General features: G+C 44.0%; 1 protein-coding gene across 5 annotated transcripts in view; it reads right to left on the bottom strand.

Moving 5' to 3' along the window:
* Window positions 1-12637, bottom strand: part of KALRN (kalirin RhoGEF kinase) — a 473348-nt gene that overhangs the window by 89231 nt on the left and 371480 nt on the right. For 4 of the 5 annotated variants that reach the window (XM_083865423.1, XM_083865425.1, XM_083865420.1 and 1 more), the window contains exons 34-35: window positions 8692-8721; window positions 6845-7091 (exon numbers count right to left, since the gene is read on the bottom strand). In XM_083865423.1, the coding sequence (XP_083721549.1) occupies window positions 6845-7091; window positions 8692-8721 (277 nt within the window). The remainder of the gene's footprint in view (window positions 1-6844; window positions 7092-8691; window positions 8722-12637) is intronic. The other variant, XM_083865422.1, reaches the window with a different exon arrangement.

Below are 12637 nucleotides of genomic sequence, written 5' to 3'. Positions count from 1 at the left end.
GCCATCCCCTCTCAGCTGGCTTGTGGGCTCAGGAAAGGGCTGTTGCCACCACTCACCCATCAGCTGAGCAGGCAGGGGCCAGCTGGGACCTCCCCTTCATGGGCTGCAGCTGAGGACGGAAGTTCTCTGCAGGACAGCAAAAGAGATATATCTCTCAGGTCGGCTTAACCTGGCACTAAAAGCATGGGCTGGCCCCAGGAAAGGAGACTGGGAAGGCAGGCAGGAGAACCAGGAGGGCCTGGGGAATTTAGATCCTGGTTTTCCTCAGGGGCTGTGCAAGGAGCTGCAGTCCTGAACCTGACACAGAGAGAGACACTACTGCTGGAGTTTGTGGAGTTTGTCTCCAGTTTCCTTGCCAGACCAAGTGCTGAATGCTTTGGCATTCTTGGTGAATCTCAGTGGTCCATAGCATTTTAAATTCCCACCTTTTCTCTTTTTTTCAGTGATAAAAACAGCATTGACACTGTACTGTGAAATTTGGGGTTAAATTGACAGGGACCATGTGGATAAATTTTACCCACCCCCTGTCAGAAGGGGAAGAAAAGGCAAAGTAAACAAGAAAATTTGCAGGCCTTCTCTTTTTTAAACAAAGAATCCTGTGTTTAAAATAATAAGAATCCACTGTACAAAAGCAAAGCAACTTCCCCCAAAATAGACCTTCCTGTTTTATCAAAGCATTCATCAAAACTGTCCTTCTCTATAAAAATAAAGTCCCAGGTAGAGTACTGGAGACCTTTTGTTTTGACTAGATAACAGAAGCTGAAGCAATAAATATAAGTGACTTTACTGGTACCTGGTATGTTCCCATGGCTGAATGTAGGTGTTACTATCTAGTGATGCCACACTGAAAATAAAAAATAATGAAACAGAAATATCACATCAGTGAAATAGGACTAGTCACAAGCCATGGGAGTGTGGCTCCCACAGCCTGCACACGAGCTGTGTATGTGACTTGTAGTCACAAACAGAAGGATTTGTCAGTTTAGTTTTGTTTTCTCAATGTACTCGACAGGTAAAACCTCTGGTAGAGCTACAGGCATAGTGATCTGAATACCCCTACACAGATATGGCTCATCCTCTCAGCCTTGACTTGCCTTACCCCTTAGACACAATGAAAATCAGATGTCATCACCCATATTGCTACATATTTGTTCATTTTTTATTATTTTTTGAGATAACTGTGGCCAGGAGAAGGTATAACTCCAAGGATGGACACTTTATGGGTGTCTGAGTTCTTCTGCAGGCGGCTCTGAAGCAGGAGAAAGCCCAGAAGTGTGGGATCAAAATGCAGCAGTAGGGAGGGGAGTCAGGCATCACCAGCTCTTCAGCACTGCAGCAGACACTGCCCACTGAGGTAGAAAGGAGTGAGATGATGGGCAGAACTGTGAAGGGCCATCAAAGTGAAGGCAGGCAGACACTGTTTGATGAGAGAGGGGAGGGAAACTCAGCAGAGAAAAAACAAGGGAAAGGGTGACGTGACTGAAATAGCAAAGTGGTTTTGAATTCTTTCATCTTTATTTTCCTACTCCTTTCACAGCTGCATGGAGCCACAGTTGGATGCTGAGGCAGACCTTGGTGCCAGCCCACAGAGCTGCCATGTCCCACCACACTCCTGACCAACTTGTTACAGTTTCTCTATTGTAATTGAAAAGGAGTGAAAATGAACATTTCCTGACGTGATATTTCTATGTAAGCCATGTCTTGAACTTGTCACAAGGATGTCATGAGGCACTTAATCCCAGCAGAAGGGGTCCACGTGGCCTCTCTTGAAAGACAACCCATACTACAAAATTTTGACTCTGAACACCCTTGTTGGATCAGTATCAGGAACAGAAATGAGGGTATTTAAATAGTGCATATTTATATTGACAATGGGAGCCTGAACATCGTTTGTTTAATAGGAACCCCATGACCAGCTTATGTACCAGTTAAATCAACTGTGTTACCTAATGAAATGTTTCCTTTAGTTCAGAGCCTTACAAACATTTTAATTGACTGCTCTTCATTAAGACTCTCAAAAACAAAAACAATTTCCCTGCCTCCACAAGGACAAATGAAGGTTTAATGCAGCACACTAAAACTTCTGAACTGTCCTCACACAGCTCCCCTGGGACATCAGGAGTCATTACCATCGAATATGTTTGCAACAGAGATTGTTTGAAACACAACTGAGGAAGTGCATGAGCCAATGCAGATCGCAATTTAAAGCTCAACAGGACCAGGGATCTAACAAAAGCAGCCTAGACTCTTTTCCCGCTCTAAAAACCAAGATGTTCTTAAAAAACAGAGACGTGGGAAGAAACAATTATGCTTTTCCCTACACAGATGATTCTTCTGAGATCAGGAACTGGAGGAAAGAGTCTTTCAAACACGGCAAGAGCTCGATAAGCCTTACCAGATTTACACACTAATGCATTAGATGACCTGCTCTCTCTCACATGGAGAAATTACCAAAATGCAGGTCTCAGTGTGACCTCTTTAATTGATACCACTCTTCTCACCAGCCTTGTTAAATCCTAATTCTGCTTCCTGCTGTCTCAACCCAGCCTACCATGGCACCTACCAGCCCCAGGCTGTCTCAGGCTCCCCAAACACCTGAGCTGTGACTGGCACAGCACCAAAACTCTCATCCCTCCTGCCCAAAGGCTGCTGCTCTGCCAGCAGCACCTGGACAAAGGGACCCATCTGGGAAGCACAGGCAAGATGGCCACCCTGCTAACATACACCTTGAAAGATCTGTTTTTCCTCTTCCTCTGGAAAAGATCCAACTGTTTCTCAGTTTGGTCTGCTACGAGGACCCACCACTGCCACCAAAGCCCTGCTGTTCAGTGGCGTTCAGCCTGCACAGCAAGATGTTTGCAGAGTGTCTTAAAAATATATATATTCCTCCTCTCCTCCAGAGATATGCTCCAGACACAAATATCCTGTGGGCAGGATCTGCTCTGGGGCCCTGAACAGGACCTTCCTCTCATGTATCATCAATCTTAAACAAATGCCATGAAACCCTATCTCTTTTTTAATGCCCTCTTTTTCTTTTTGTGATGGAGGTTGCTTAAAATTACTGCAAGAACTAACCTCTGTTACTCTTTTAGTTACCCCATGTGTTTGATGTTACAAGAAAAACCTTGTGTAAACCCTGTCCTCAGAAAATGACTTTCAAGATCAAGATTTCATCTAATTCTTTCATGGGCCAAATTCAAAATTGGGATCACTCAATCAAGGTTAACAGGTTGCCACCAGGAATATGCTTGGCTCAGTGGGCTTAATGAAGGTCAATAAATTGCTTTCTATCCAAGTGGATTTCTCTCTCAATTTGAAATTTATAGCTTAATACCTTAGAGTTCAATTATAGAGTAAAAGAGACAGAAATAAAAATCACAGCTTTCCTGTAATTAGTCATGTGGGATAGTTCAAACAGAGTTTCATTTCTAGTACCAGAGATCTTTCTTTTTCCTTCCTAGGCATGCTAGTCAGGAAAATACCCCATATGCTGCGAATTCTGAAGTCCAGTAACAAAGACTGCAGACAAATTCCTTTTACTCAATCATTCTGTATATCACTTGCAAAAGGTTAATCCCAGAAACCTGCTTGCCTTTTTACAGAGGGTAATTGCAAACACTGTCAGATCATCAGAAAGGAAGGACAGGCAGGAGGATACTTGTGCTCTGAGCTGTAGTTAGGTCATGAAAAAATCAAATGTGTATCCTCAAAAGAAACACAGCCAGGAGTCAGACAGAAGGCTGGGAGACCAGTCCTTAAAGTCTCTGCACTCTTAATGATCAACAAGAGAGATCTGTACAGGTATTTCATTACAAAAGGTAGGAAGTGTTCTCTTCTGGGTGTGTTCTGTTATATTTGCATCAAGTATTTCCTTTTGCAATATTTTATGTTAGTTCACCTATTTTCAAAGGAGTAGTTAAAAGAGTGAGGAAGAGCCTCACAAAGCACATGTTCAGTTGTGAGATTTGGGGTTGTATTTCTAGTGGCTTTCAGTTACACTGTTCAGAAAGCTGAATGAGGATTTGCATTGATGCTTTACAAAATGTTCTGGTGATCCCACCAAGTCATTTGAGCCTTCATCTATTCAGATGTTGGCTGACATATTACTTTCTTTAATCTTTCATTTTAAGGACAATAGGTAGCTTCTGTGAGCCATGATTTATATATATACTCCACTATTAATTATAATGGGAATAAATAGAATAATTTGCCGTTTCCCTCTATGAAGATGTAACTATGTTTTGATACTTGGCAAAACTCTGCAGCTTTCTAAAATAGATGGCAAATTCTATTATTAGAAATGTTAAGTTTTGAGCATAGGTACTTTCTGTTCTTGAAATTATTTGTGCTTGTAAAAGCAAAGAATTATGTCTCTTGGTAATTGCAAGCAGAATTCAGCTATTAACCTGCTTTTCTGGAACTGTGCATGTTTACATACTTGAAGCAGACCAGGAACATCATTAATGTTGATCTAATATGTGCTAGCCTTTGTTCTGGGTTGTAGAGAAAGGCAAAAAAAATGTGGAAGCCTGGAGCAAGGGGTTCTGAATGCAACCCATACCTAAAGCTACTGGAAGTAGAGAAGGGCACAAACTCTGAAAAGTCAGAAACCATTTGTCATGCTAATCTTTCCAGCACTTCATAAGACCAGCAGGCTCTTTCAGCAGCTACTGCATTTTCCCCTTTAAACTTACTCCTCTTTCTTTATTCCCAGCATCTGTTCATTCAGTTTAAACAATTTCCTGTTTTCCTAATAGAGGGAGAACTGATTAGACACAGAGCCTACTTGCTGTACACTGGCCAAAATTGTGGATTGAGTGGTTATTTTTATTATTTCTAGCTGCACTTCTGGAGATCCCATTAATTCTGAGGCTCCCTCTTACAGCTTTGGTATGTGCAGGAAGAAAACTGAGGCCAAGGGGAAAGAGATATAAAGGAAGTAAAGGCCATGAACACATGGCTGGAGCCAGCCGGCCCCAGACTCACACAACACTTGCTCAGAGATGCTGGGCCACGGGGCAGCTCCAGCCTGGGAGCAGTAGCAGTGTTAGGTGAGAAAACTTTCCTACAGGCAGGCAGAGCATGCCAGCAAAGCCTTGTGCTCTACTGACACAACCTGGTGGCTTCCAGCTATTAGTGGGTGCTGGTCCACAAGCCACAGCACAGCACTGCACCCATCCTGCCCTACCTGCAGTGCAGTTGTGCCAAAAACAGTCATGCCAAAAACAGTCTCTATGTCCACTGCCAGCCTCCAGCCCCTGCACCACCCTGTCTTCATCCTCAGAATTCCCTGCCTCCCTTTTCACAGCCTACTCTTGCACTGTTTAAGTTTTATTTCATTTAAGGAAAAGCTCTATAACCTGAAGCTCTCAAATGTGGTTTGAGTGGTGTTTCACAGTGCCCTTGAGCAGAAACACAAGCCCAGCTGCTGGACTGTGCCCATAGCAGACATGTCCCCAGCTTCCTGTGAGTCATGCCAGCCAGTGACTGCTCTTACACAGACCAGGCTGATTTCAGCTTTACCTTTCCTTATCTGCTAATTTACAGATAATTTGCATGTAAGCAACTGCATCACTTCTCAGCCAAGGGCCAGGACAGGCTCCCTGGCAGCAGCAGCAGGGCAGGGCCCGGGAATGCAGCAGGGAGAAGAGGTGGCAGCGGGTCTAAGAAATGCATGAGGAGTTTGGAGTTCACACTGCAGCCAAAGCTGACAGCTGAGGGAATCAAATCAGAGAGAAGCTGAGCTCTTGTCCCCCGGGTTTGGATCAGATCCTCTTGAAGGGAAGCTCTGAGAGCAGACTCTGGCCCTACAGCACTGCTCTGTCCTGGGCGTGTGTCCCACTCCCAGCCTCCGCAGTGGGAGTGCAGGCAGGGAATGAGGACAAACTACAGCGCAGTTTCAGTGCTTTTTCTCCAAACAAACAAAACCACCAAGCCTAACTTGCTCAAGCAACAATGGATCAAATTCTATTTCTCTTAATGCTGAATGGAAAAAGAATTTAAAAAGCCAGTTCAGGTTGCTGGCTTCCAGTTCGGAGTGGGATGATAGGAGCCTTTCCTCCCTGGCCCTTATTTGCATTGTGCATGGCCAGAAGTGGGGCCATAGCCAAAAGGAAACCTGCTCTGGCCACACTGAGCTGAACCAATCCTGGTCTATCAGTCTGGCGCATCTCCTAAGCCTGGTTGCATGGATGCTGTACGTGGGACACACATTGCTCAGAACAGAACAACTAAAGAGGCCACAAACATCACAGAGACAAACAATATTTCACCATTCACTGTGAGTGAAGCCCAAGCTCTCAGGATAATACCAGCGATGTGTTTTGTTCCACACTGGATTCTTTCCCCATTGTACTGTGCCATTACACACAATGTCTCCAGCTCACAAGGTAGTAGAGTGTACCAGCACTCACTGGTGGCCTCTTTGCATTTACAGACAGGGATATACTAAAAGAACATGAATTTGTGTGCACTCTGGCAATCACAAAATAACATATCCACAATTTGGGGCATCCTGGGTGTATATAGACAGCATGGCTTTCCCTCATTGTACAGTGCCTTTAGGCACTGAAAACAGTCCCTCTGTTGTTTAAAAGTCTTATTTTTACCAGAATCTGAAGACAATGATTACCACATAGCAAAAGACGCACATGTACAAACATTGATTCATGGACATGGAGTCAGGCTAGTGCTGTGCCCACTCACAGGGACCTGGGAACAAAACTCACCAAGCACTGAACAGCCTTTTACCCACCGACTGCAGGAGCAGCCCAAGCAGCTTTGCACTTACATGATACAAAAGGGAAAATCCAAATAATCTTAAACCAGCTGGGCTGTTGCCTACCTTTTCCTGAAGGGAAGAAGCAATCCATCTCCACGCTGCTGCGGGAATGGGAGATGCAGAGAGCGCTGCTGGGGACCAGACCCTCCTGGGGTGGGCTCCGCTCCGTGGTCCGGACCAAACACCAGCCTGGCCTCTCACTGGGCCTCTCCAGCAGCTCCACTGTCTGCCCCACCTGAATGCTCAGCTCGCTGCTGTGGCCTGCTGTAAAGTCCTGGAGCACCACAGTTAGTTCACACCCTCCAGACAACTGCCCAGGTTCAACAGGGAGGGAAAAAAAAGAGAAAAAAAAAAAAAAAAAAAAAAAAAGAAAAGTAATAGACGTTAGCGAGGGTAGGATGAAAGCAATCATCTTTGCATCATATTTACTCTGGCAAAGACAGGATTTGTGTTCCTTGGAAGCCAAGTTCATAATTTGTTTTGTCAAAGTTCAACACATTGTGGCCCTGGTTTCCTTTACTTGTTATTGATTTTGCTGAGCTGTAGTGAGACACAAAGCTACCCACCCAGTAATCTTTTGAATGCTAGCTGTGGGGGAGTTTTTGAGCTGTGAAATTTTCCAGCTGCAAGTGCCCATCAGAAACCCTGGGGTTTTTTTTGTTGCTTTAATTTCTGGGGTCACTTTCTAGCTTGGCAATGCCCAGCCCCCCTTTCTAGCTCAGGATGCCTCAGTGCTGTGCTTCATGGTGTGACAAATTCCAGTTCATCCCTCTACAGCATAAATGAGACAACATTCCCACTGGCCACCAGTGCAGTGAAGAAACAACTTCTCTTTGCTTGGAAGACAAGAAATGTACCCTCATCTTCCCAAAGTTGCTCTAGGGACCTTTTGGGAGACTACAAAATCCTGATGGGGAAGTTCAGTAAAGCTCCTCCCATGCTCTCTGATGGAACCCAGAGGTGTAAATATATAAACATAGAGTGATTGATTATATGCTGACTTTCAGGATTTGTACCTAGGAATAAATATCATTTTACTTCCATACTGAGTGCTGGAACTGCTGCTTTCCTTCAGCCTCACACCCTGTGACTCTCGAGGAACAACAGTGGCCTCTGTGTAATCACAGTCTCTGTATAGCCAGGGACTGGGAATATAAACACTTGTGTGTACATGAAGAAGTGATTGTACAGATTTGTTTTTAACAAAGCTTGGGGTTTCTTTAACAGAATTGGATCTCAGATCGTTGCATGTCTAAAAAGGTGTGAGAATGAATCTACATTTTTTTGGCCTGAGGAATCTTTCTTAATGCTCCTCTGCAATGTGGATTTCTTGCTGCCTGCCTGTCATTAGGGACCCTCCTTCTTTGTCCCGTGTGCTGCCTGCTTCCCCAAGGTTTGCAGGAATCTTTGGGGTTCTTATTCCAGTGTCAAATTTGATAAAAATTCTGATAAAAATTAGTTCACTGATTCAAAAGTTATTAAGATGAGGATAGTAAACAAGCATGACATGATAAACTTCATTTTCTTAGGCTATGAAGCTAAACCTAAGGATAATATACAATGATTTTAAATGAACAATTTGTAAACCCAACTGAATTGGTAGAAACCTTGTCAGATGCAGAGTAACAGTGGAATCAGTAAAAACTGGGGTCTGCTTCTCAGCTTGAATGGGGGAGCCCTGGAGGAGAGCACGCCCATCTCCACAGACTTCACTCGTGAGCTGGTACAATCTCAAAATCCCTTATCTCAGCCCAAGCAGCCCCAAATACACACTCCCATGGGAACAGCCTGTCTCCCCACTCAGTGGCATAAAGCTTTTTGTGTCCAGTGCAGATGTAAAAGAAATCCCACTCACAGGGGTGATATTCACAATTACAGAAAGGGGTCAGTGGACAAGGACTGGTTCTCACCTGTCCTGTGTCTCTGCCGTAGACGAAATGCTAGATTTGGGGAAGAAGAAGGAAATATTTCTCTGAAAGATTATTTGTAAATAAATAGAGAAAAACAAGCAAAACAAACCATGGCAGCTGTTTGAGGCCATTCAGACAGAAGTGCTGGCATTAATCCTGGCAGAAAGAGCTCAGTGCACTGGGGAAAGTGCACAAGAGGTCACTGTAGCACCTAGCTGGGCAGTTTATCAGCAAGCCCACCACTTGTCACACTGATGATCCCCCCCATAACTGGAGAACAGATATTCACAGGGATGGTAAGAACGAAATACGGCTAATATTACTTACTAAGGTTTCTTTGCTGTGGAATAATTTGAAGAGTAGAAAATCTTCCTGACCCAATATAGTATATGATTTGGCATGGTGTGGGATATTTAAGACAGGAAGAAAAAAAACTGATTACTTCTTTCTAAATACACAGACATATCTTACCAAGTGATTAATTTCTCTTAATTCTTCCACTATTTCATGCTAAGTAAACTTTCTAACCCCCAAATTATGCTATCTACTATATCTTCTCTGAAAATAATCAAATCTCTCCTTCTTTTAGGGGAAAATGTGAACAAATACTCAGCTGTATCAGCTTCTCTCCCTGAGAGCTGTTTAGAGCATTCCATGCCCTGTCCCGGAGTACCACTAGGTGTCCGTGTTCGCCATCACACAGCGACTGGATTTGCTGTAAAAAATTAACTCCTGCTTGTCTTCAAGATGCTTATCTAAGAACGAGATGCAGGGTCTGGATATGAAGGAGCTGGTTCAGACAGCATCCCCAGACTCACTGCTTTCAATGATTTGCACAGAGGATGTTCCAGAATATTAAAAAATTGTCTTCAGATGGTTCAGATTGAATTTAGACAAAAGAAAGCATTTTTATTTTAAGCAGGAAAGGTGAAACAGGCTGGGAATATTCCAGGGAAAAAGGCCTGGTCAAGATGACACTTGGGAAATTTGGGACAAAATTTGGGACAAGGCACTTCCCAGGGAGCATCAGCCTGGGAAGTTCTGTCCTAAGGAGCTCCCTGCCCCCCTCACTGGGGACTGAAGGGCAGCTGACTGAACATCAGTTTATGACAGCTTTGTCAACCCTTCCAAAAGAACTGAACATTTGTGACACAAACAGATGCTTCAATTTGGGCAACACCTGTAAATGTTATCCCAGAGGAGGCAGGTGTGCTCCATGACCCTTGGGTACCATCCAGCTCTGTGTGCCTGTTTTCTTTGATTCATTAAAACCAGCAATTTAATATAATGAGAAGGGGAAGTGCTCATCCCCTGGAGGAGCTCCTGGGCACTTGATGTGATCAAGTTCTGCCTCAGCAGGCAGGATTCTCGTCCCCCCCCCTTCAGATCATACCTTTGATATGTGAGGGAGGGAGCTTGCTTCCCTCAGCTCCCTGGAGGCCTGAATATCCCTGGGGGCATATGAATTTATATCACCTGCTGCTCCAGGATCTGCTGGATGGAAATGTGGACCAGGGCTTCCACAGGCTCCAACTGGAGCCATTGCTAAAATAAACCTTTTCAGGGAAGGAGCCCCTCTTTGGCAGGTGGAATTAAGCAGTTTCCATTTTACAGGTAGGTGCAGGTGATAGATACAAGCAGTTAGCTCAGGAAGGGCCCACAGACATATTTTTAGCTGCCAGCTCCAAAGAAGAGAAAAGAAGCTCCTTCCTTTTGCCAAGGGCTTCCAAGCATTTCCCAGGCCTGTTCCATGTCTTACATACCACCACACCACAAAGAATATTTTTTCACCAAATTAACCCACAGCAAAGTAATCTCTCTGGAAAACTAATGATATATATATACATTTTTAAGCCACTGAGGAATAATGCAAATACATGTGATTCCCGATGACAGAAATCATTTCACCTACAAAGTGATCACTCAAGCTGTTAGTTACTTAATTTGTTTTTAGAGAACAATTTTCCAACTTTAGAGAAGTATATCATGCTTCTCTCTATGCTGGTGCAAGGAAATAGGAATACAGATGGACTGCTGGTTTCTCACACATATTGCATTTGTTTTGGAAAGAAAATAGAGAACGCCCTTAAGGTTGAAATTCACAGGTAAATGGCTTCACATTTTAACATATAATGCTCACTTTTATTATTCCTGTGATTAAAACCACCATTAAAGCCACTGACTGGATATATTTAGAACCCAGACAGCACTCTAATCTGTGTATGGCACAATGAGACACATTAAAATAAAAACAACAATGCAACATGCCTTTGCAGAACACAAGGCATAACTGAAAGATCTGACACAAGAACAGATCTAATAAATTACACAGCAAGCAACAGCCTTAAAATCAGGAAGAAAAGGAAATGGTAGAAGCAAATTGCGAAATGTAATGAGGAAGCAAGAGGGCCCCAAGCTGTCTGGAGTGGCTGTATGTCCTGAGAGAAGCTGGCAGGAGCCCAGCCTGTCTCCACAGTGCCTGCCATCAGCAAACCATCTCCCATCCTTTGCCTTCATGTGTTCCTGGGATAGAAAACATCATTATGCATTCAGTGTGTAAATGTTTTTATCAGGATATTCTAATCTAGTGATCAAATCTGAGCTAGAGGGGAGCCCTGCCCATTCACCAGTGTGGGCAGGGACCCAGCCACCACCCTTGGGAACTCCCCTCTCTGTGGCAGGACACTGTTCACAAACCTCAGAGCACTGGTGTGAGCAGTTTATGTCAGATACTGACTCTGAGGAATGAGCTTTGTCACCCACATGAGCCTTTCTGCTCCTGGGAACTCCCACCTCAGTGCTCATCAGCCACAGGAGAGTGAAGTACAAGCAACCAAAATGATCCCAGGCATGGTCACATCCTGCTCTGGGGGTGTCCAGGCGGGTCCAAGAGCAGGAGCCAGCTCAGCTCCAGAGACCAGCACTAGTCAGTGCAGGATGACGATGAGATTGTCTTTCCTGAATCACAATGTGTGTACATGGTCAGTGTGCACCTGTTTCATTTTCAGCCACAAAGCAGCAGCCAGAGGAAGCAAGGCTGAATGAACACCAGAGGCATATTTATCATCACAGTGCAGATGGAAAACACCTACCAGGTCACAGGCTGCCCTTCCTTCCTTCCCTCAAATAAATCCCTAAAATAGATCTTAAGTAGTACTAAATCCACTCCAGGTGAAAGTGAAGTGGGCATGGTTAGCTCTCCAACGGGGTGAGCAGGTATTCGGGAGGTGGGTGTCTGAAGTCTGTTTAAATGTTTTGAAATATGCCAACACCGCTGTGGAAATCCACACAAGCTGGTTATTTACATCTATCCAAGAGGACACAGAGCTCAGCTAGTTTAAACAAAGCATTTTGTGTGCTGCAGCACTACGGCCTAATATAAATTGCTAGTTTTCTGTTGCTTTCAGGCTTTCTGCCTGTCTGCTTTTGGATGAAAGCCAGTTTTGAATAGAAGCATTTAGTCACCATAAACAGGCTATTTCAAGAGGGTGAGAGAGGCAGTAGGAGCAATAATGGGATTTGCATTCTTATCAAGAGATTAAAAAAAGTGAATAAAACCACTTAGATGTTGGTTCTGTCTGCACTGAAATAAATTCAGGAGCTGTCACTTTAGCTGGGGGACGGACATGAGAAATCTTATCCCCCGTGGAGTTCTTTGTGAAAATTTCTGTAATTTCATAGAGATTTTTTTTTTACTGGGAGGTTAGAGAGTGAGAGATCAAATTCAGAAAAAGCCTTTGAGGAATTTCAGTGCTAGAGAATTGCTTTAGTTTTTTAACTCTATAACAGGCTCTGTTTGGAGTGTGAACTCTGAATCACCCATGTTTCTCACTCTAAAGCCTCTCAGCTCTAAAGGATGCTGAGCTCTGGCAATGCTGGTGGATGCTTTGCTGCATCTGTTCAGGGCTGATTCAGTGGGGACAGGCTGTATTTCAGGAGCTATGGG

Source organism: Zosterops lateralis, assembly GCF_965231275.1.
Source record: "Zosterops lateralis genome assembly, chromosome: 7".
Lineage (NCBI taxonomy): Eukaryota > Metazoa > Chordata > Aves > Passeriformes > Zosteropidae > Zosterops > Zosterops lateralis.
Note: the sequence above shows the minus strand (reverse complement) of the source record. Positions and strands in the feature narration are given on the sequence as shown.